The sequence below is a fragment of the Zerene cesonia genome, chromosome 20, assembly GCF_012273895.1.
Source record: "Zerene cesonia ecotype Mississippi chromosome 20, Zerene_cesonia_1.1, whole genome shotgun sequence".
Lineage (NCBI taxonomy): Eukaryota > Metazoa > Arthropoda > Insecta > Lepidoptera > Pieridae > Zerene > Zerene cesonia.
In genome coordinates this window covers 8,972,015-8,997,063 of record NC_052121.1, presented here as the reverse complement: position 1 = coordinate 8,997,063, position 25,049 = coordinate 8,972,015, and the positions used below count along the sequence as shown (strand labels likewise).

The 25,049-nt window shown below is 32.8% G+C and overlaps 2 protein-coding genes across 4 annotated transcripts in view; both read right to left on the bottom strand.

Moving 5' to 3' along the window:
* Positions 1 to 117: 117 nt before the first annotated feature.
* LOC119834761 (ero1-like protein) lies at positions 118 to 9,570 on the bottom strand. Of its 2 annotated transcripts, none has more exons than XM_038359234.1 (2): positions 7,822 to 9,570; positions 118 to 452 (listed from the first exon to the last, which is right to left on the bottom strand). In XM_038359234.1, exons 1-2 carry the CDS (start codon positions 9,240 to 9,242, stop codon positions 407 to 409), a joined length of 1,467 nt encoding a protein of 488 aa, XP_038215162.1. In that variant the 5' UTR covers positions 9,243 to 9,570; the 3' UTR covers positions 118 to 406. The 2 variants fall into 2 exon arrangements, with proteins under 2 accessions (XP_038215162.1, XP_038215161.1); XM_038359233.1 differs by lacking the exon at positions 118 to 452 and adding an exon at positions 2,825 to 3,605 and having other exon boundaries at positions 7,822 to 9,566.
* A 1,880-nt stretch (positions 9,571 to 11,450) lies between these two features.
* Positions 11,451 to 25,049, bottom strand: part of LOC119835355 (CD63 antigen-like) — a 26,746-nt gene continuing 13,147 nt past the window's right edge. The window contains exons 2-6 of one of the 2 annotated variants that reach the window (XM_038360117.1): positions 19,686 to 19,874; positions 16,455 to 16,625; positions 14,725 to 14,937; positions 14,130 to 14,224; positions 11,451 to 12,244 (exon numbers count right to left, since the gene is read on the bottom strand). In XM_038360117.1, the coding sequence (XP_038216045.1) occupies positions 14,150 to 14,224; positions 14,725 to 14,937; positions 16,455 to 16,625; positions 19,686 to 19,874 (648 nt within the window). In that variant the 3' untranslated portion in view covers positions 11,451 to 12,244; positions 14,130 to 14,149. The remainder of the gene's footprint in view (positions 12,245 to 14,129; positions 14,225 to 14,724; positions 14,938 to 16,454; positions 16,626 to 19,685; positions 19,875 to 25,049) is intronic. The other variant, XM_038360118.1, reaches the window with a different exon arrangement.

Here is a 25,049-nt window from a genome sequence, read left to right as displayed (position 1 = left end):
CGTCTGTTTCATTGATCGAGTTTCTTTATAAATATCTAATTTTATTATAGTATCTCACCAAGGATCGAACTCACGAACTACTGAAAGGCTTGGAAATAACAAATGACCATATTTATTTAATAAAGCGAATTTAATACTGAATTGAAATATAGAAAGACTAGATTAAAAAGTGCGTTACATATTGACTAAATTAATTATAGGTGACTACAACGTTCAATTTTAAAGTATAGGAATATTCAAAGTATAACTAAATTATTACTTTATAATTATACCAATGTGTCGTCCTTCATAAAACATCAGATTTTACAATTATATTTGTAGGATAAAGCCCAAAATTAAAAACAAAACTATAGCTTCATTTAACAAAAACAGGAGAACCTATTCATAGTTTGATCGCATTCTTGCTCTATGGTCTTCTGATATATTCTATAGTCATTTTTGCGTCGTGTGATCTGCAATGGAGAGCATAATTTTATTTATTGTCTCGCACTTCATACAGAGTTAGACAGAGAAAGCGCACACATTGGTAGCGTTCAATAATTGCCAGCATGATTAGAATGACATAAAAGCATATTTCTTACGTTTTAATACCTTCGTTTTACGTTCGTAATATTTTTCCTAAATGTTGTCTATTCTTTCAAATCACTCTGCTTTTTAATAAATTTAAATAATATTTATTTTATATTAATACAGAAGACGGGTTAATTTTGCATACATGTATCTAATATGAAAAGATAGGTAAAAAAACAGCACACAAGAGTAAAACGTTTATTTTCATACAATTATAAATAATTAAAAATAACTGTCATGATCAACAATAGACCTCAAAAAATCACAGACATTACACATTATTACATAATTACTCTTACACCTCACGCTTACCGTAAAATAAAATAAAAATTCGTATAAAACTCCACCATAAACTGTACACGTGAAAAAAAAATTACAAAATTTGTTTCAACGTTTATTTTTATTCTGCACTCAGTATTTACTGTTAATAAATTTTCATTAAAAAGGTTTATATTTTATGAAAAAAATCGGACGTTACAAAATGTTTTCTTCGTTCGTTGGAATATCAATTGTACATAACGTTGTTAATAAATTCTACTCCCAATTTAGAATAGGTGATAAAAGTGCTAACGAACATCAATTAAATAAATCTAATCAATCGACTGGCAGTACTGATAAGACCGTACTATCTTAATTTGTTTCGGTATGGCTTAAATTACATATTTTATAGTGTAAAGAATTATTATTTCATATGTTATTATTTTTATTATACATATAATTTTTTATCATTTAAAAAGAATAATAAAAAGTTGATATAACGAAATCATAATTAATTGATAGCATGTGACACAAACTAAATTGCATCATTTATTGCTTTGAGATTTGAGCCAAAATTTGCGCCAAAGTTTCGTGATTAACTCATTAAGAGACGCGAATACTTGGCCATTGTTCAAAAGAAACAATTCTATAACATTGACATGCAAAAATTTAACTTATAACGTACATTTAATATATTTTCAACTTTTGAAGCTATGAAAATGTAGGTAAAGAAAGCGACAAAAAGCCCTAAAGCTATTGCACTTTATTCAGCATCAGTAGACTAGAAGTGTAGGATTATAATATGGAAATATATATTATAATAATTTGTGACTAAAATAAAAAGCGCCAGCGCAATTTATCAAACCAACTGCAAAACTGCGAGACATTTATCGAGACATTATAATAAAATATTAACATAATATTTAAAAACATTTCAAATATTGAAAATCAGGTGATTAAACATAGTTAAAACAGATGTTATGCCGTACAATGGTAAATTTACATCTGCTGTTGATTGACGTGACCACATTGTCGGTTTTACGCTTATCTGAGTTGAAATGTGTGAGTCTACACGACTCCTTTGTCCACTAGAAGTTAATCAGAACAAAGTCTGACAAATAAACATCGACACTATTTCATTATCGTAAAATATAAAATTGACATTTATGTAGTTCCGTATAAGAAAAGCGTGTTGTTGATTTCAGCACACCTTATCAATATTCACACACGACAAATCAATTGACTCCACGTGCCGCGTTTTCACTTGTGATAAACGTATAAAAATGTTTAGGAGATAAATTGTACCAGCCATCAAAAACCAAGTGAAAATACGGCATTACATACACGTGTATACATACATACAACTACTAAATATCTATAAATTACACATTGCGGAATTTTTTTAGGTAAGTAACACGGGAAAAATATTTATTTCAACAAAATAAAAATCTGTAATAAAAAAAAGACGCAAATTATTCGACGCAAACACAATTACTTTATAAAAAGAGGCGTCATATGTTGAAAATTAAAATAAAAATACTTTTACTCCCGACTGTTATTATACGAAGACATACAGCGAATAAGGCAAGCCATACACGCTACGGTCTACCGTAGAGGTCATCTGTGCAGCTATGCCTGTGCAGGTTAACCAAACATTGGTAGCGTGTATGGGGACATTGCGGTGTACCGGAGCGGTCTTCAGTTCTTTTTGCGATGGCATCGAATGAGGACGATGACGCATAATGAGGTACACCGTACGGCGTCACTCGAAAGAATTGATTTTCGATCTTGCGCCGGTCGCCTGCGCAGGCTCAAAAAACTGCACAGGTCTATTCCCACACACATTCCGGTCTACCTGCGCAGGCATACTTGCTCAGGTGGACCTTTCCGGCAGACCGTAGCGTGTATGGCTTGCCTTAAAGACATAAAGCGTACAATATTTTTAAACGACCTTGATATCACGTAACATATATAATACAATAATAATGATAATGAGTAGCACTGGGACGAATGTGATGAGTTATATCTAAGAGGAGCTAAGTACTAGGCATTTAATTCAATATTTTTAAAATACAAGTAAAGAAAATAAATATTAATTACAAATATGTTGTTATCAACAAATTTTAATTTGCCATTGGTACCGTGTTGTACCAAATTGGGGGCAAGATATTACGAGATAGATTTTATTAGATAGGTAGGAAACTGTACAAATTATTGTAAAATTAATAAATATTTTAAATTAAGATTTAAAGACGCGCCTTATTTTCTTCAGAGTTGCATCTTCTAAAAATATATGTAACAAAAATTTTAAACCAACTTTTCTAGTTGCTGTTAAAAAATAAATTCATAAAAGTACTATTTAAATTAACAAAATAAAATTGAACAAAATAATTTTCATGATATAAATAAAAACAGCAAATTAAGGATCTCCCTTGACTTATCTTGCTAAAATCTATTTGTGACACAACTGTAGGTCAGTTAGGAATCGAAACACCACAGTCGTAGGAGCTATAGAAAGTTGTACTTTCTCAAGAAACCCGCAGCCGAACTGCAGATAGATGCTAAGCATACCAACTACCCTCAATACATTACGAAAATGTACTAACAATTTCGACTAACACATCGGCTAGTTATTGAACACTGATTGCACGAAAATTCGATAGTTCTAACTCCAGATCCTAGGTTTAGTGCCGGCTGAAGAACATTTATCATTCCTGACGTCAATCTTCTTTCCATCTCCCGCGAAAATGTTAGCCTTCGTGTCTTCTCTGTGGCCGCTGTAGGCATAAGTTTATTCATAGATGAGATAAATGGCACTGAATCCAAAAGACATGCATTTCCAAACACATAACCGAAATGATACCCGAGGCGCGAGAATTGTGCAATTAATTAGCCTATGCATTTTGATAATAAATAAATATTATGTGAATTATAAACATAAAAATCCCAATGTTAGGACAGCGCAGTATTTTCCATTTTAAATTACTTGTTACCCAGCAAAATGGGAAATCCCTTATAAAACGTATTCAAGCAGACTACAAATTCCTTATATATTTACATTAACCTTTAAATTTTTTGATAAATACCTATTAATATATCTAGATCATTCCATTATTAGACAAGTCAATTATACTAATTGTTATCATTTGATAAGACGATGTTTAGCCACTTTGCAGTTAGTCGACCGCCGGGGATTTTGTAATGCTTCTCATAATCGCACTCTGAGAATTACATTGATCATCAATTATATACCCATTGTATTAATAACTCATTACGATGTAGTTATCTTATTTGCAATTTGGTTAATATATTGTGTAGGATCAGGTTATTTAATTCATATTAGTACCTCGTAACACTATACTTATCAATATTATCGGATCATTATAACGCTGCCGATAACAAAATTCCATTCATTTGGAGGATATTTTGAGGAAGATTGCGTTGCTTCATTTAAATACACACTTTTAATTTGTCTTGAAAAATTTTAGGAGCCGCAGCCGAAATTTTATGCTTGTATGTAAATTTTACGTTCTAAAGCCAAAATATTTTATTTATACAAATATCATATATCCATATAGAAATGTCGTATTTACACAACATTAAACGAAGTTGCATACACACCACTCGTCATGTAGACACATGACAAACCGGTCAAGCGTGCGTCACGGATCCTCCGCGACACCTACGTGTCTCTCGAAACGTATGCAGACTCGAAAGGATGACTAAACAATTACCAGGTGATATTTCGTACAAAGGACTTATCGAATTATAAGTTGACATAATAGAAACGCTTATGCGACAGAAGAATGCGAGAATATGCGACATACATTACGGACGAGAACATTATGGGACTGCTAGATAATATTTAGGTATTCATACTAAAGATCTACTAGTGATCGAAAGTATATCTGCTGATTTGGATACATTGAGGCTGCATGGGATTAAGGGAGTAAGAAGCCATGGAAATTTGTATGGGCAACGACAGTCGTAAAATGATAGATAGCGAGCCGCCCCGGCTTCGCCCGTGGTGCAAGCCTATTCCAAACTCCAAGGAAGATCCAACGGTGAAAGAATTTTTAGTAGTTCCTGATACTAGCGTGTTAAAAAATACAAACCAACACTTCTGTTTTATATCATGGATAAAACACAAAAAAGGGTTCATTATATATTACCAGAACATTGTTATTAACAAAATAATTCTATATTATCCATTCAGTTGAAACCAAAAAGTCATATATACTACCAACGCATAAGTGGCGTGGGCCGTAGATAAGATCAATTTCTTTTTATGGAAAATCAAGCAATGTTATTGTTTTTTTTTCCCTCTAATATTTTTAACAAGGTTAGCTATAACGGCCCGTGATTGGATTGGTAAAGAATATTAAAATTGCATAATAAACGTAGGTCATAATTAAATCAACTACTTGAACTCGAATAAGTCACGGATTTACCTTAATCTGTGTGTGTTTCGAATTGTGTGATAATAGTTTCATTTAATTTAAAATAAATAAAGTTAATTATAAGAAAATACAAAAACTTGGAATCATTTAGAATTATTTTGCAGCAATTTTACGTAATTCGTATGCAGAGAAACGCGCTATATAACGGTTGAGATAATTGTTTTGGCTTCTAATGCAATTAATGAACTTCTAATAAGAATTGCCTTTTTAATACATCCCACATGCAAACCTAGAATAGAGATTAAGCAGATTTAATTGTAATATATTTTCTATAAAAACAAAGTGAATGAAAAGAACGTACTGATGAGTTTGATTTGACAATATAACTGTCCTAGGTACATTCATGATCAATATGAAACCAAATTAACTCGAAACCTCCAAAAATCTATATTATAGCAGGCAACAGAACTGGTTTGCCTGATGGTAAGCGAACACAACCACCCACTAACATTTGCAGGGGTAGGGCCGCAGTAAACGCGTCGCCTGTTTTTAAGCAATAAAGGACTGGGAAGGGTGAGGAAAAGGATACGGGCCTCGAACATTCATTTGACTTATAAAGTCTTTTTATCGCTCTTCCCAAATATGCAGGTATAATAAACAATAGTCGTATTTACAGAGGTTCTCACTATAACATAGCGCTCGCAAACAGAACAAATATGGAAGAGAATTAACGGTACATAAGCCAACTACCATATCCTTATTATACAAGTCCCAATTAAAAGAACAATTAAGAATTCATTACGAACGATCGAAGAATAAACTTTTCCGAACGATTTCGTGAAGATGTAATACGTCGACAGATTTAACAAAAAGAATACGTTAAAGAAGCATTTTCAGACGTTCAAATAGCATATGTACGCCTATAGCATAGGACCTGTGCGATTAAATATTCAAGATTCTCAATTAAAGATGCGGGTTTCGCATGAATGTATAGAATTCTTTTCAAAACTGGAGCAAAGTAATTCCATTAATAATGAATAATCAAATTAACATAAATCAGGCACATCGAAACTGATTTTGTGTATGCGAATGCAATGCGAATCCTATCCTACTCCTACTAATCCTACTAATATTATAAATGCGAAAGTTTGTAAGGATATGTGTGTGTGTTTGTTGCTCTTTCACGCAAAAACTACGGAACCGATTGCAATGAAATTTGGTACGTAGACAGCTGGAAAACTGGAATAACATATAGGCAACTTTTTATCCCGGTATTCCTACGGGATACGGACTGACGCGGGTGAAACCGCGGGGCGCAGCTAGTAATTAATAAGTTCCTATTAATGTAACACTATTTTTTAGTATGTGTATTGTTTAGTCTTCATTTTAATTAGTTTTATAGAGGACATATGAGATACTATGCAATATTTCATAACTTAACCGTCATCAATACGAGACTCACTTTCTAGTTTCTCCAGACGCGTTGCATAAACCCGACTTTAAACTCGTACAAATATCGCGAAACGCGTCATAGCATACGACCATCTGCTTTTACGTATATCGAATGATATGAATACAAAGATATCGACTAATATAGATTTTAATGTTGAATTTTCAAATAATTTTTATTAAACGTTTCCTTATCAAAGTGGTTTACTTGCATCTCTATGATTTAAACTAATTTTCTGTACTACTATATTGTTTAAACGAATAATTAATTTACGAAACATGAATGGTTTCGACTTAAGGAACTCTCGGGGCATGATTAAAATACAGATGACTTCATCGAAAATAATAGCATGAAAATAATTCAAACCCCATTAAAACAGAAAATTGCTACATAGCATGCAAAATAATTAAAGCGTAAATAATTATAATTATATAGTGTGGAGTGATTAAAAACTTTTTCATTACTACTGAATAAAACAATAAATAATTAATGGTTTTTTTTTTTCGGAATACAGCTGTTTTTTTATTAATTATTTTGATATATATTTATAATATATGTGTATTAATATAACAACATATTACATAGGTATTGTAATATTTGTTTTTGCTATAATCAACCACAATCGGTGCAAACGTCAAAATGGGAAATCGAAGCAGTTTCGTATTGATTAATATTTAGTTAATTAAATATTTTAATATGTTAATTATTTCATTGCGCAATTATAAAATATAAACTAAGTGTTCAACACCCAATTACATGCAAAAATAAGCTGCCAAAGCCAAATTAGTGTAGTGATGTGACACCATTATAGATTAATGAACAATATGGTGATGATAACAGAGGAAATAGAATCACGATGGTTATGGTTTAGGGCACAAACACAATACACAGCTTTTGTATACATGATTATAACAACAGAAATCGATTTTATCAAACATTCACATGACTGATGTTACCACTTGTATAATTTCCCATGTCATTAAATAATAAAAATGAAAAAAACTAAACTAAGATTGATGTTTTTGAATTAGCCTATTGCTTCAATATTTAACATTTTTACATTACAAAACTATCTTGGATGTGATAAATATAGTAATAAAAATCTGTTGTCATAATCATACAGAGAAATCAAGCCAATCTCACCTCAACATGATCCTGAAATTCTCCAGCTCTCTGATACTATTTGACAGTCTCGCAAATGCATTAAACAGCGCCACAATTTCGGTTCTCTGCAGACGCTTCTGTGACTTATGTCTCAGGGTCAAAGTCCCACGCTCCGGCTCATTTTCACCGTCCCAACGCCCTGAAAAAAGGATCTTCAACGCCGTTCCCAACCCCTGCGTTTGCAGTTTCCCCCATAGCTTGCACTTATCGCAACCAACACAATCCATTATTCTGGAAATATTTAAGAAGTGCTGTCTAAAGTCTGCCTTAAGTCTGGCAGCTTGACTCCCATTGAACATCAGTGACTCATTGAAATGGTCAGGGAAGGAATATATAACTCCCAGCATATTTCTGATAGCACCTCTTGTTTCTTCATCTTCCACTGGATTGCCGGTGAAATAGTCTTCACGCTCCAAATATGGACCTGCTTTGGCTAGTGCTCTCATTTCCAATAGATATACAAAGTATAAGTTCTTTAGCCAGTTAGGCCCTTCGCCATGGGTCTGAGATGGATCAAATCGGCGCTGAAATTCCTCTAGATTCGGACCCCATTCACCATCAGGTGGTGCAGCAAATCCAAGTTTCTTTTCTGACAGCAAATACTTTGAACACAAGTGGATATTAATGCTAGCGTGCAGCCCAGACACAGCTCTATAAAACACTCTCTCTTCCAAACACATGTTACCCAAATCTGAACTTAAGACATATGGGAAAGATTCATATGGATTAGATTTTGGACGGAAACAGTTTTCTTGATAAATGCTTCTCCATATACGATGAGCAGATGGTCCTTTGTAGCCCGTGTACCTCTCAGGGTTTAGTGATAGATCCACATACTCTGCTTCCGCATCTTTATCATCACACTGACAGAAATTGTCAAGGGAATCATCATAGGCTTTCCACTTAGCAATTTCAAATTGACTTGCAGCACTTATAGTTAAATTTAAATATCCCAGGTCTGGGTCATGGTCTGAGTCCCCGTTGCACGGCGACTGAGCCCCTTGAGTGTACTTCAACACAGGTGATTCTTCCAAATATTCATTCTCATATCCATCAAATCCTGGCACACTTTCTTTTGAACAAGTCTTGATGTGACAGTACTTCATAGCACATCTGCTGTCGTCAGCCCAAAATGGACAATCTTTTTTCAAATTAACTTTGTAAAATCGAAAGTAGTCTTTGCTTACCAGGCTCTGGATGCGAGGGAATATTTTCACGTTATTGAAATAATCAATCGTGTCGACGTTACATGAACAATCTCCGAGAGCTCCATGAAGCGAGTCAAAACATGCATTGCTATCACAAGGAATCGTTTCAAATAGTTCCGTGTCGAAACCCACCGCTTGAACTATCGCTACAGCAAAAATAATAAACACAACGCACAAATTTTTTCGATCCATTTTCAAAAATAGTCTTGTCACGAACTACACTATTATTTTATTGGCATAAATAATCCCGCGTATTTAAAATATAATTTTAAATTTCAATGTATTACTTTGTTGAAAATACATTGTTTTCTCAAGTAGATTGTGGCCGATGCGAGGTATGTCCCTTAATCGTTGTTCTTCGATAAAACCAGTCTACAATACTATAACCAGAAGAGTGAATACTACAAGTTCCACCAGAATACTGATAGTGAATAATGTTTGGTGAAAACATGAAAGTAAATTTTTAATGAACACACATCCTCACAAATCACAATACAATAAATTTGACATCTAAATTTGACAACAAAATTTAGAAAGTAAATCAATGACATATGACATTTAAAGAAATACACGTCATTCTTACCATCCGTCAATGTCACATACTTTTTTACTTCAACGATGTATTGATACGAGCAATTTAATATATTCAATCGTAGTATCTAATCCAAGGAAACCATAAAAATAATGTTGCCAATCTTATACCTTTAAACGAGCAATTCTTGTATATATATATATATATATATATATAATTGGAATCTCGGAATCGGCTCCGACGATTTTCATGAAATTTAGTATATAGGGGGTTTCGGGGGCGATAAATCGATCTAGCTAGGAATCTTTTTTAGAAAATGTCATATTCGTGTTTTTTTTTTTCCTGACATCTATTGGTGAATAATAACACTATTTTGCTTCGTAGATAGCTGGACAACTGAAATAACACATAGGCACTTTTTATACCGATATTCCTACGGGATACGGATTTACGCGGTTTCAACCGCGGGTCACAGCTAGTATTATTTAATTGAAGAATTGCCCCAAAATTGAGGAAAATAGATGTGAACTGGGTTATAGAACATACCGCTACATTGTTTCAAGAATCTCCAATAAGGTCCTTTTTGAAAATTAATCTTAAGAGTATCTAAAAGATAAAGAGCAACCATGATAGTAGATTTATTATGCATAAAAGTTTTTATACAGTTATTTAGCACCCATAAGCCACAGTTCACTTGGTGGGTGTGAAGTCTGAATTGCTTACAAACATTATTTAAGTATTTCATTCGTTCCAACTAAGCCCATATTTTTTCTAGTCACAGTTGTCAATCTTCTTCTTTGTCTTCCTTAGGGTTACGCTTGTAGACGTCCGTTTTTTGCACCCGACATCGGACCGTGATTTGTGCGGGACCCTCGGTAGTGTGTGGATTGTAATGAATGTGTTTACCATCAATCCAGCGCAACATTTAGGTACGTCGGATTTACCACCGCTTTCCCTCTGCACGACGGACAACTGTCCGGCGTAAGAAAATGCGGTCATAATGGAGTGTATTGATGTGTCTGATATAAGTCGTTTTCTGTAAATTGAATGCTATGTATCTATGTACTTTCTTATTAAAACTATTATGCAGATATTAAAATACTAGCTGCGCCCCGCGGTTTCACCCACGTAAGTCCGAATCCCGCAGGAATATCGAAATAAAAAGTTTCCTTTATGTTATTCCAGTTGTCCAGCTGTCTACATACCAAATTTCATTGCAATCGGTTCAGTAGTTAATGTGTGAAAGAGTAAGAAACGCACACACATCCTTACAAACTTTCGCATTTTTAATATTAGTAGGAAGGATTATAGTAGAATAGCTCAATCACATAAGGTGACAACATCGCCCAATATACAAAAACACCTAATATTTAACATAAGAGTTTGTTGGTTTCTATGGCACGATAACCTAATAAAATCTGATTGCTGCACACAGGAAAATAAATAAAAAATTGAATTGATAACTTTTTTTCTGAAGGATCCACCCAATCAGGCCCTTTTTGAACATTGTTAATATTTTATAAATATACGACGTAATATTAATAAACTAAAATTTTTGCATAAAAACGACACCACAATCTAACATCCATCTGGTAAAAATATAAGAATACAAGGAAAGCCATTACTAGCGGTCCGTTAGGGTTATACGAAAAATAACGGACATCTACAAGCGCTCTGTAGATGCATTCAGCCAGTGTCACGTTTTCAGACTTTCATTGTGGTTTTGATAAGACTCGTGACCCTTTTGACGTGTCACGGGCAACAGTTAGAATTTACCGAATTACTAGTAGTTGTAACAATATCAGTGGTATTACTATTATATATATTATTATTTATAAATGACGAATAGGTGAAATAAAAATACACGATTGTCTTTGAAAATTTATTAATTAATAATATAATATTAATCCACAAAAGCAGTATTCGCAAATGCACAAGAGATTCAAAATAAAATAGATATTCATTTGCTCCCGATGTATCAGTTACTATTTACAATCTGTGAATCTAACAAATCTTGTAGAAATGCATACAAATATTTAAACTCTATAACTTGTAAAATGGACGTATAGACAGTTACAAATTTAAAGAAAAATGTTCAATATAATTTCAATGTCGTAATATTAAAAACAGCTTAACTAACCTAACAATACTTACGTAACTAAAGTCAGACGCACTTAGCGCAAGTCAACTAAATAGAAACGAAAAAAATTAATTAATAGCTTGCTTGCTACTAATATAATAGAAAACAAATATAGTTTAGTTGAAATATAAAAATATATGATACATTTTTATTCACTTTAATTTTTCAGGGTTTAATAACATTAAAAATTTTAATTTTCCATAAAATAGAATATGTGATGCATAAGCTTTTTACAAAGGCGCAAATGCTAGACAAACATAGATTATATAATTTGAGAATTAACTGAGAAATAATACTTAAATTAAAAACATACAAATTATTTAATTGTTAATATTCGAACGTGTTTGGTTACAAAAAAACTCTTTCGCCTGTAACAGCAGTTGCATGCGTAGAATTTAATGGTAACAGATTTAACAAAGGTGGGGTTTGGTTTCGTGTGATCTTATAAAAATTGTACATAAAGTATGGGTATGTCGCTTGAAATATTCTATCGTCGATTATGGAGCCACCTTTTACGCGTACCTGGAAGTATTCAATTATTAATAAATACGAAAAAATCATTCATATAGTACAGGATATATGCCATTGTCACTGGTACCGTCGTGGGAATTAATCACAAATAATTAGACAAAACAATACAGCTAGATGTTAGTGTATATAACATAGCTGTATCATTTTCAATACCAAAGCACAATTGCAAATAAATAAACAAAAACCAACAAAAATCATGCAAATATTGCCCTTCAAACATGTGTACTAACTTTTGTGCAAATATTCATCTTTCACCATTTTGTTGACTGAAGTGTCACATATTATATTCCCAATAACCTTGCAATAAAATTACCCAAAAATACTAGAACTTTCTTTCCAAAAATTTATTACGTCATGCTGACCAACGAGACACCAAAAAATAGCTCATTGTTGCTTTCCCTTTTTCCTTTTATTAAAAATTATTTATACTTTTTATTGTCACTGAAATCTATTTTAAGTAAAATTTTAACTACAATCTTTATCAGAATAAATTTCAAATACACTTACCGTCTATCCAGGGATATAAGACCTTATTCGGATATATAGAAAGACGCATATAGTTTGCTTTATTATTTACTTAAAAAACAGAACAAAGTGTAACATCGAAACAAAATTAAACAAAATTGGCACATGAACCTTTGAGACGTTATGAATACTAACAATATAAAATTTTATTCTTACAGTAATATTATTTTTGTACTTCCCAAATACAATCTCATAACGGGTATTGTTTGACAAATTCTAAAAATCTCTCAAAATCGTTATATAAATCACTATAACATCAAAGTTAAAAAGATTTACAAAAGCTATTCACAATGTTCTCGAATGTTCGAGACTGAACCACAAAGCGATATTTCCATTCTCTCTTAACAGCGCACATAAAATATGTTAGTAAAGCTGAAGCCATATTAATTACAAAGTTTTGTTGGAGCTAAAATAACCCGAGTCCCTTGGGCTGAGCCCTTGGGTATAATAAATATTATAAACTGTCATAAATTAACAATAAATAAACCCACGTGTAATTGTTGCTACTGCCAAGCTTTTTTAACTAAAATTTCCATAAATTATTTAACGAAAAAAAAATATATAAAAAAAATTGTATTCGTATCTTCAAGATATTTTTTTACATATTTACCACGTTAAATAATTATAGTTAAAGGAAAATGTTATATATATTGAGATTTGATATGTACTATGCTTAATTTTGTAATTTTAGACTTTTGACATGGTTATTTTAGCTCTTGAACACATAATACAAGAAAGACAGTAAATATTTTATGTGTAATTTGTAAATGCACTCACTTCTTATAACCGAGTTTATTTATTTATTGTGCTGTATTATATTTAAGAGTCATAATGATTTATGCATTTATAGGACTTTATTAAGGTCTGTTTAGAAACAAAGTATTACATTTAAAGATTTTCTGATGAAAATCTAAATAAACTTTACTGCCATTATTTTGTGCATGTTTAGTTAACTATTTTATATAAACTGTCTTTCCGCAAACACCACACATTAATTTTAACATTTCACAAAGCTTATAAATTAAACCCACATGTAATTTGTGTGCCCACTGTTTAAGAAAACTGTTTATTTATTAGAATTTTATAACAAAAAAATAGTTTCATTCGACAAAAAAATTAGATACCAAATGTATTCTCAAAACAAACAATATTAATAAAATACCCAGTTTTCTTAAAATCAGTCAAAATTCCATTTGCAAAGAAAATAATAAACAAAAAATAAAATTTTCAAAACAATTTTCTTCCTCCTTTCATTAAATTGCAAGTGGAATTTCTCCAGAGCCATGCAGTGACCGCAGTCAGCTGAGAATTAGATAAAAAAAAATTAAAAACCAAATAATTGTGTAGGTACCAGTTCTAATGTACTAAATATTAGTAGCCTAAAGACCTTCTGTCCATGTTCCTGATGGAGTTCGCGAGGCACAGCGCGAACAGTGCTCCGACCACCTGGGAATAGCGAATAAACGTACATTATTTTTATTAAGTTAAAATGTTAGGGCAAGATGATATAGAATTTATTTGATGTTAAAACTTTCAATATCCATTAAGTAGATGTGATTTTTCAATAACCTTAGAAATTAACGAACAGCTCTTTTTATAACATACGTGTTGAGTTATAAATCATAAGTGCTTTATGTTATAGTTTTTCTATACATAGCAACACTCGTATATATAGCACACATGGTATTAGGGTACATTTATAATGAGTAATTGTGATTTCAATACACTGAAAACTAGAGACATTAATAGCATATATAACCAAAAATTATATTGGTTACGACTGCTCGAAAATACTAAATTAAAAAAAAACAATTTTTTTGCAATAACAATTCCGTTTGGTCAATAACTCTAGTATAAAACGCATAATGTTGTATATTAGGGGGTCCTTTCAACCGCATGACTTTTTGTAACGAGAATTCATTTACAGATACCCAGAGCTCTCATACCTCAACACAAGCCACCCCAATAGCCACTCCAGCGATAGTCTTATTCCACTTCTCATATAGGTCTGCGACCTTGGGGCCGCAGCCGGTGGTGTTAGCGTCTGCGATAGTGCAGGTGTCGCGCAACGCTTTACCGATCGCACTGAGCCGGGAGCAGCAGGAGTTAGGCAGGACTAGACCGTAGTCAGCGGCGCTGTACTTGCCGCAGCATTCCAGCTGGAATTAGATAATTGGAAGCAATTAATATAAGTATTGTTGTTTTATTGAATAACTAGCTGTGCCCCGCGATTTTAGCCACATAGTGCCTGATGTATATAGCCTAAAGCCATCCACAATAAATGGGTTATCTAGCACTGAAAGAATTTTTCTAATCGGACCAGTACTTTCTGAGATTAACGCGTTTAACCAAACAAACAAGCTTTTCAGTTTTATAATATTAGTGTGATCAATTATTGGATGGTCATGATCAATTACACTCCTGATAGGAGACTTGTGACTGTAGTAGATACAAACATGGGTTAAAGGATGATTGTGACCGTGTTTCACAACAGATTCATGATCTGCATGATTATGCACTTTTACTATTGTTATTCAGAATAGACTAAAATCATCATGTTATTTTAGATTAATTCTTATTTCTAGAGTCTATATCGACTTGATATAATAAATCACATGAAAGAGAGCCGCTTGAATAAATTTAATATCAAGTTGCCGTAGCAACGTTTGGGCCAGTTTCTACATTATGTATTGATTTTTTTATACGCTGCTAGGGTTGTTCACAAAAGAAATTAAGCAACAACACCTACCCCTTCTCTATTTGAATGTGACATTTGTTAAGAAAATAGAGTTCAAGTGGGAACAGAGGCGAAAATTGTAAGGAAATCGAAAGTTTTTCAGAGAAGTCTCTGAAAACTCGTTTTATAAACTGTAAAGTTACGTTTTCGATACGGACCCGTTTCCAAGAAATAAAAAGTGAAAGCCTTCGTTGCTACAACTGTACCTTACCAATATTATGAATGTGAAAGTAAGGATATTTGCTATTCAATTACACTACAGGGAAATCGAGGTGGATAAATTAACACATCATATATATATGTATATATATACTTGTTTTACAAAGCCGTTTGATAAACCTCGCGATTGAATTCGAGGAAGTTCAGCTTTTGTTTATTACATCATTTCCTGTAACAATCCAAACCAAATGGAATTCCCTTTTTTCAATTTCGCAATTAATAATATTATTAGGATAATATCGTTATAGCAATAAATCTAAAAAACCTTTTATATGTAGAAAATTAAAACACATAGTGAGTATAATATTATACTAATTGTTACGGGACATATCCTAGCGGAAGATCATGTCATTAGTCTAGTAATAATAAATACAATATAAATGTAATAAATTACAATCGAGTTATGATTATAATTTAGGCATTTATTTCACGTACGTTTAATACAGGCTGGAATTTTGTAATATCACTTGAAGGGACAATACCTACTTTTCATACTATACATAGAAAATTTTACTCCAAGAAAACATTCTATATAAATTCGCTATTATAATTCGCTTACTCCACCCGCGAGTCGAATCGTCTAAAACTTGTTAAAACCACACGCGGTTTTATTATTCCATCAATCATAATTGTCAATTATATGGATGGAATTTCCCTATCAAACCTGATAGATCAAATATTCCCGAAGTCTGGAATGAATGATTAATTGAATGGACTTACCTGAGTCTGAATATTGTCGAAAACGGTGTTGGCTGCTGGGTCGGTAGCTCGCTTGTCGAACACTGTGTTCACAGATTTCACCAGGCCCTCCTTCAGACTGTCCGCGAACGTGAACATCAGGACTCCCAGCACCACTTGCATTATGATCACGACTAGCAGGAAGATTGCGTACTGAAATATTATACCATAAGTTAGTATATACTTAGCCTTATCTTGCGAATTGCTCTGCAAATTTCGAGAGGATTTTATTGAATATTATTATTATTATAATCAATACATTTCTGTGATAATCCTACTTCCTACTTAATATTATAAATGCAAAAGTTTGTAAGGATGTGTGCGTGTTTGTTGCTCTTTCACGCAAAAACTACTGAACCGATTGCAATGAAATTTGGTACGAAAATAGCTGGATAACTGGAATAACATATAGGCAACTTCCGCGGGTAAACCTCGGGGTGCAGTGCATTCATTCATTCATTCATTTCTCTGATAATATGAAATAATAGGGATGACATTTAAATACCCCTAAAATATTTCAGTCTGTTTCTGGGTTGTACTTAAAAACATTTTACAATCATAATATTTACCATTCACTTATAGTTCAAAACCTAGGATTTTGGGATAAATAAACGCTTCATAATTTTATACAAAAGACAGATATTAAGTTCAGGCATCCGTACAATTATATCCATTGTGTCCAGCTATTTAGGGTCAATAAATCTGTTCTTTTGTTCCGTTGAAATCAAACAGTGGAAATGGTTCTGAATTTATTGTTGAGTTTACGAATTTAATACATAAAATTCCCGCGAGCTTCATTTTAAAGTCCATACCCGGTTTTTATAACTTGGTCTCTCTCAATCTTATTGTTTTGTGCCTCAGAACTCGACCATATAATTAATTAGGAGGCGGGATTACACTCAGTTTTTATTAACGAAGAGAAATTAATGGAAATCCCCAAAGCTGCTTAAACAACGGCCAATACAAAACAGTGGAGTAATAATACCAAGGTTTTTTTCCACTTTTGTTCATTAAAATGTTATTAAAGTCGATAGTATGTATCTAATAAGTAAATGAACTTGTCGTTATCGCGATTTGTAAGCGTGTCACGTTATAATACAGGAACCGACTCTTAAGTATACATTCGAGCATATAAATTATTAGAAGTAGCTTGGTACTAGAGCCTGGTACATTACTAATATATTTCTAATACACACTCATGTTGCAGCAAAGAATATTTCATATCGTGTTTTAAAGGAATCGTTTCATTTAGTTATATTGTTCACATTGTAAGTTACATTTACTTTTGGATTAAAATTGATAACAATGGAGGGCAGAGCGTCCTTTTTCTAACAGTGAGACAATAGAAAATAAAAGTATGATATTGTATCGTTTTATACGATATTTTTCTTCAAAACGTGTTGTTCAGGTGGGTTACCGTGATGTCTTAAAATAATACTAATTCCAGTGTGGGTAAGAAATGGCACTAGACCTGTAGCTCTGTCTTTTTTCCACATTGGAATAGTATTGCTTTGAGAAGTTACGATGACGCCCCAAATACAGAAACGTACTTTTAAATAAACAAAACTATTCTCTAAATTATCTGTGTAATTATGACAAATATATGTGAGTTTTTATCAGTACTTTGTTAACCTTGAATCCGTAGAGCCCACACTACATATCGGGTCGTTTTATTTATACAATTTTATGAGCCCACAAAGATTTACAAACAAGTGGCATATATAAGTGGAACGAAAGTCGCTTTCGAAGCGGTGATAATGCTTTGTTTGACTAACAATTGAATTTTACCGACACCGTTGTAAATAACGCATTCTGTTTGGGAATTCTTTCGCATTCGACGGCGGTTTGCAACGTTTAACGAGAACTTTTAAATTATATTACGCTTAGTGACATACGTTTATTTAACATGTCTATACGTTTATAAGATGTAGGTTATCTTTAAAGTGAATGTGTGTTTAAATCGTTTCCAATATAACTGCTAAATTTCCAAACAGATTTGTACAAGTATACATATAGAATATATGTAGTATTGTAGTCCAACTATCTGAAATACCTACTTTTTAAATTTCACGATCTAATATTGTACAAGAGCCATAGTAGCATTGATATGCTTAAATGTTAAATAGATAACATTAATTTTTTATTTATGACAGGAGCCATTAAGACCAAATTAAGAGCGACTCTTCATAATATCTAGTATTCTTTTAAAAATATTTAAGTCACTATTATTTACGTCTACATTTACCTATAACATAATTCGAAATATAATTTTATCGAAGACTTATCGAGGCTAAAAGTTAAATGATTTAAAAATTACGCAATTGCCCTTTATAAGAAGTAGGAATCGCGTGTCCAAGAAATAACATCGAAATAATAGATTCGCATGTTACGAAATGATTTCTAGGAATATTGAAGGACATTTGCTGTATTATATTATAATGAAACCATTTAAGATGTACACAAGAAAAATAACAGGAAAATATCGATATTTAGTAGTATTATATGATTAATGTATTATTGTAATGATCACTTATATCTCAGCTTTACAACACGTGAACGTTGTTGAAATTATTGAATATTCGTATGTACACATTACACACATACAGAGAAATTTTTATAAAAAAAATTATGCAAGCTCAATAAATCCCACATCATTGGTGGCGAAACAATTGATATAAAGCTACAAAAACTTATTTAAATGTAATAAATAATAATTAAAGAACACGCAAATACAAGAAACACGCTCTTCACGGCAGTGGGGATTGAACCACACCCTTTCAGGTTTTAAACAACTGAATGATCAGGATACCAATAAAATCAAACATCCTATACATGTTATATCCTGCAAATTTATCGTAAGGAGTGGCAGAGAGCTAATCCTCCTCAGAGCCTTTTCCTTTCCTACGAATAAGATATCCGACACTAATTGGCCCTTCTGGGTGTTTCCTTACGACACCTTTGCCCTTCTTTTTTATACAACCAAGAGAAACTTATATTTCAATACATAAAAGAAATCGTTCTATAATTTACAATCAACTTCGCCGTATAATGGAATGTGTTATAAAAATATTTACACAGATTATCTCTCATTTTAAAAGACCGGTAAATTAAATTAGACACTTCCAGAAGCTGTAAAACTCGCAATTAATTTTTATAAAAAACCTCTAATTTGTCAACCCATTATATGTCCAGATAAACAGTTAGAACACCTACCGTAACAACCATGCAGTGGCTCTCCCGTATCGCTCCGCAGCATCCGAAGAAAGCAATGATGAACATGATGGCTCCAATGATGATGAACACCCAGGGGGCGACGGTGAGGTGGCCTTGCAGCTCATCCTTGATTGGCGCCCAGTTTAGGAGCACAGCTACTCCGATACCGATCACGGCTATTCCGAAGATCTGTGGAGACATACATGCAAAGTCAGTTATGATGTATAGGGGAGATATACGCAGTAATAAATTTACGAAACAAATGCAAACATAAAAAAAATACATCGAAGAGGAGATTTATTAAGTTATACACTGATTATGTATTTATCATCCTGAGCAACATATTTGTTGTTATTTATGATCGAGGATGTACAGAAATACGTTTACCAATAGGTAGCAGCCCCAAGATCGGCATGATCTATGAAATATCAGTCCTAAGCATATAACACATAGGGATGATTTTAAATCCTTGGTTAAAACTTATTTGTCGAATAACATATTAAACAACAACTTCAGAAATAGGTTCTAATTGCCCGATTTAAACATTTAAAAGGGGACATTCTTATGACATTATATAGTTCTTTATTGGACGCATATAGCTGTTAAAGTCGAACCTTAAAAACATATTGAAATATCAACTTGTATTATGAAATTGAATCCAACCTCTATCTTAAATGATCAAACATAGCAACTAGTAACTACAACATTAAAATGGACCTTACAACGTTACTATAAATATGGCAACGATTTATAGTTCTAACAGAGCACTTCGCAAACAAACCATAAAGACAAAGATAAATATTTTATACCTTGATAAGGATCACGGCATCCGAGAAACCTCAAAAATGAATAATGATGAAATCATACTGGAATGTTTATCGGGAAAAACATAATAACATCATGATTTAGGTATATACTAAAAATTTAAAAACATAAGAGCGTTAAAAAAAGATAGCATTGAACACGTTTTTACTATCACCTTTTTGTGTCAAGTGCCGCCCCATTGGATTCAATCAGAATTATTTTGAGACTAGCTAATGCGGTACGAACCATGTGACTTTCGAATAAACATTATTGAATTGGTAATCAGCAAATGAATTTATATGTTAATTATCATTGAATGGATCAGCTGGTGCTAGTAAATAAAAGAGTGATATTTTTTTCTGACAAGTATGCAAAATTTAAATTTTCTTTAATAAATTACCAAATTAAATTAATAAATTATTGCGAATTGTGACATACAACATACATATTGTATAAGTATAGAGAATTATTAAAGGAAAAGCACATGAAATTACATACTCAATTTTCGTTATTTTTAACCAATTTCAGTAGCAATTTAAAAGCAACCCGTAGATACTTATAGCAAGCATAGACCGGATATTTAGATTACATGTATCGCCGAGCAGGTACTATTAGTGCTCATTACCGAGCAATTAACTTTAGTGATAAATTTAAACGAGTACAGCTATGGATGACTAAGCTTACTATTTGTATTGAGCTGGCAGGAATAATAATTATAAATTGAGTCCGAATGCGAGTCTATTGGCAGTGTTTCGATAGTGAAAGTTATGTATCACCACCGATTAATAAAAAAATGTCATATACAGCAGACAATTTATTACAATAAAGGTCACCAGGTTTTTAGTGGGGACATCTTATAAAACCCACGGCCCCCGGGGAAAGGAGCCGTGGGTTTTGTCGGATTCCTACCAACTAAAACCCCATTGTATTCCGACGAGCCGATTTAGTGAAGGGATCACGGGAGCTGGTTAGTATAGGTCCGCGCCCCGTCAGTGACGTCCCTAGTGGGGAAGGAAGAGGAGGGAGGTACAAATCCAGATTTTAAGATGTGATCAAATGACAACAATTGAAATGTGAACAAACAGACAAAAAAGAATCACGCCAATCGGCTGAAAACCCACAAGTATATCGACTTACAAAAGCAACTTATTAAATATGCAGTTGAAAGAACCTCCGTCGGTTAAAAATGCATATATCGTCGTTTATATTATAAAGTAAATAGCAATATTTACTTTATGATTTGCCTAAAAAATAAATCAATTAATTTTTTACGTTTCGCATTGTTGTTTTTGCAAGTGACTCGTAACCGCTGGTGCGGAAGTTTCAATGACAGATAGCTGACGTACTCAAAAGTAACCTAGTCCTTTTGTAACAATATAGATAAGACTACGCTCAAAATTCTAGTTTCTGGTAGTCGTATTCAGGAAACAATCATGACTAATTTCCTAGCTCAGTCTCAAATTCAAACTGTTTATCGCAAGCTATATATTATGTTTTAAAAATATACAGTACAATATTCGACTAGGTTTAATTCAAGCAGTTTTGTATAGAACATGTGTATTATTAAACATTTATGACAAAATTGGCGACTGTACTGTAATGTTTAATGTCTTACCTCAAACTCGAACTGTTTATCGCAAGCCAAATATATATTTTGTTTTACATATAAGCATAATTTTATTTTATAAAGTGTAAATGAAGAATATATAGCAGAATGTTCGACTAGTTTGTTAATTTTGTATAGGTACTATTAAACATTTACGTTAAAATTGGCGACTGTACTACAAACACTGGCGACAGAAATATCTTGACCCCATCCTGCGTGTAGTGAGGCGAGAGAGAGGCTTATGTCACCGACATCATTAACGTGACATTGTTTTCGGTTTTTACGTAATTGGCTAATTAAAATTTAACATAATGAAGAAAAATTGTATAATATTGGTATGATTACTACGTTTGAAACTAGATAGGTTGTCAGTTTCACAGTTGAAACTAACTGTCAGTTAAAATAGCAAATAAAATACGAAATTGTTAAATAGGCTATCAGGGATATTATCGGTGGAAAAACTGGCCCGCAGTCTCACAAAAAAAAAGGAAATATACATTTAATCACTTTAGGCACGATTTAAAGTTTTTGGTATCGCTTTAGAATATAAAAAATATTTGTTGATTATTATCGTAATCGTTTCACTTTTCAATCAGCTTTACCAGTAAGAATTAAATTAAAAAAAGACTTCACTACATACAAGCAGCAACTATCTACAAATAATTAAGTTGAAATTTCGAATAGCTACATCGAGTTAAAGATACATTTAATCCTAATAGTGCATGTAATATCACTTGCAGCTGTTTACCGAGCTGCCATGGAACTCAGTAAACATGCAATATTTACAATGCAGTCATTACAACACTGATAAAAAGACGCTAACAATCTTGTATGCTGTAGGTACAATTGTAGAAACTATAGGCACACCTTGCATACGATTAAATATATCTTTATTTACTTACGTATGATGAGCCTAGAAAAACAATGTCTCATTGTGAACAAGTAGGTATATGTCCTTATCGACGGTATAATTATTATGTATGCTTAATTTCATACATAATTGGGTCGGTGGTTTGCGTCTTAGACATATTTACTTATAAATCAGTCATTATTACTTCTGGATAGCTATATACATAATTGGAATGGATAGTTAGTAACATCCATCCTATAATATGATTCAACTCATTTTTGTCGTTTGAATTGTTTTTTCCTACTATTGATAAAATCTCAAAAATGTAACCGCGATATTTAGAACTTGCGGACTGATGTCTTGAATTCGGAACTAGACGCACAATGAGCACCAGATAAACTACAAATTAGGTTATACAGCATCCACACAAGTAGATGTCTAATGAATACATGCGCTTAATTATAGTCTATGACACATTGTAATAAATTGCAAATTCGTTTGCATTATTTAGTAGGCGGGTAGCCCATGTGTCGGATTGCGTAAGAGCCTACAGATGGCTGGGTATCGGGGTCAGCTGCGTTGATTACATATCTTAAGCTTTCACTTCCATGTAATACATTATGCATTGCGGATTTGGAGAAACAAACTTGTTATTAAGGATGTTTCATTGTGTTATTTACGTGTCCACATTCGGCTCGTGCTAAAACATGTGTTACGTATTATCGTGTATTTGTAATGTTTTTCATTCGTCAAAATTAAATCAAAGCTCGTTTTTAATATAAACAACTTCACTGGTAAATTGGATCAGTGACAGTAAAACTATTTAGTACTTTTTATTTTATTTAGGGTAAACGTTGTTAAATTTTCATGAAAAAACCGACTGTTCCTATAAGGGTGACATGCCGCACGAATAGACATTTTTAGCTTGCGGGTGAATCCGCGGACAAAAGCAAATATTTCTAGAGTTTATGTGTTATTTTAATTCAATGGACTTCGCGTGAGAGTAATAATCATATGTTCACAAATTCTTAAACACTGTAGCGTTAGTATAATATACATACATTGCATTGCATGCATTACAAATAAACGACTCTTCAATCCTGTTAAAAAGCGAGCGAAGCTGCAGCCTGAAGCTAGCATATGATAAATTGAACAACACTACAATTGTCTGTCTGAGTTGATGACACGATCAACTAAAATTAATCGTGTCGTTACGAGATAAACATAAATTGAAATCAGTAACTGTGTTTATTGTTAGCACTGATATCAGAGTCATGAGTTCACCCAAGTAGGTTTGTAGGCCTGTTTGAGAAAACTTGTCTCGTTAAACTTCGTAGCGAATTGATAGCGATCAGAAATGGCAATGACCCGTATTTGGTACATACTTCGGTTGTGTTATGCGGGAAAACCGTCTGATAGTTTGCTAGATTTGAAGTCAAAGGGTCGAAACCTACAGCTATTTATTGATTGATATAGAAGTTTCAATTTCATATCAATGAACTTTCTTGCAAATGATCTTAAATTAAAGGTTATACTCAATTCAATGACGATTTATATAAGCAGGGCAATGTATTATTGCCTACACATATATCTTTAGAGAAATAAAAGGAACATTTAGACAGTTAAGAGCTTAAATATACAGCAAGAACAACATTTCTGTGGTAAAACCCTATACTACACCTGTATTTACTATAAGCCCCAAAACGTTTTACAAAATATAATGACCACATAAATGAGATCAAACATCCCCTCCCCTTTTCCCGGTATCAAAGTGACGACCTGCAGATAAAACTGAGCATAGCGTCTACCACTGAGTCAAGTCTGTGTAGTTTCCAGATTTATGCTGTGTAATTAACAGTCATTAAACGATGATTCATTTATTAGCGACTCTAACAATGAAATAAACACATAGTCATTTCATGAACAAAATTGCGCTGCACGATTATTTTGAATGTCATTCGGTAATGGTATGTGCTATCACTACCTATGAATATTTGCAGAGGTCTTACTACGCTGTAAATGGATTACCGACTTAAAAAGGTAGGGAACAAAGAAATGATTGTAGAGGGGAACACAGGATAGTAATGGGATAGGTGTATAAAAA

Coding starts and splice junctions, on each gene's coding strand:
- LOC119834761 (XM_038359233.1), bottom strand. CDS start 9,242: ATGGATCGAAAAAATTTGTGCGTTGTGTTTATTATTTTTGCTGTAGCG. Junction 3,606..7,821: donor AATTTCAGGATCATGTTGAG/GTGAGATTGGCT, acceptor TTATGCCTACAG/CGGCCACAGAGAAGACACGA.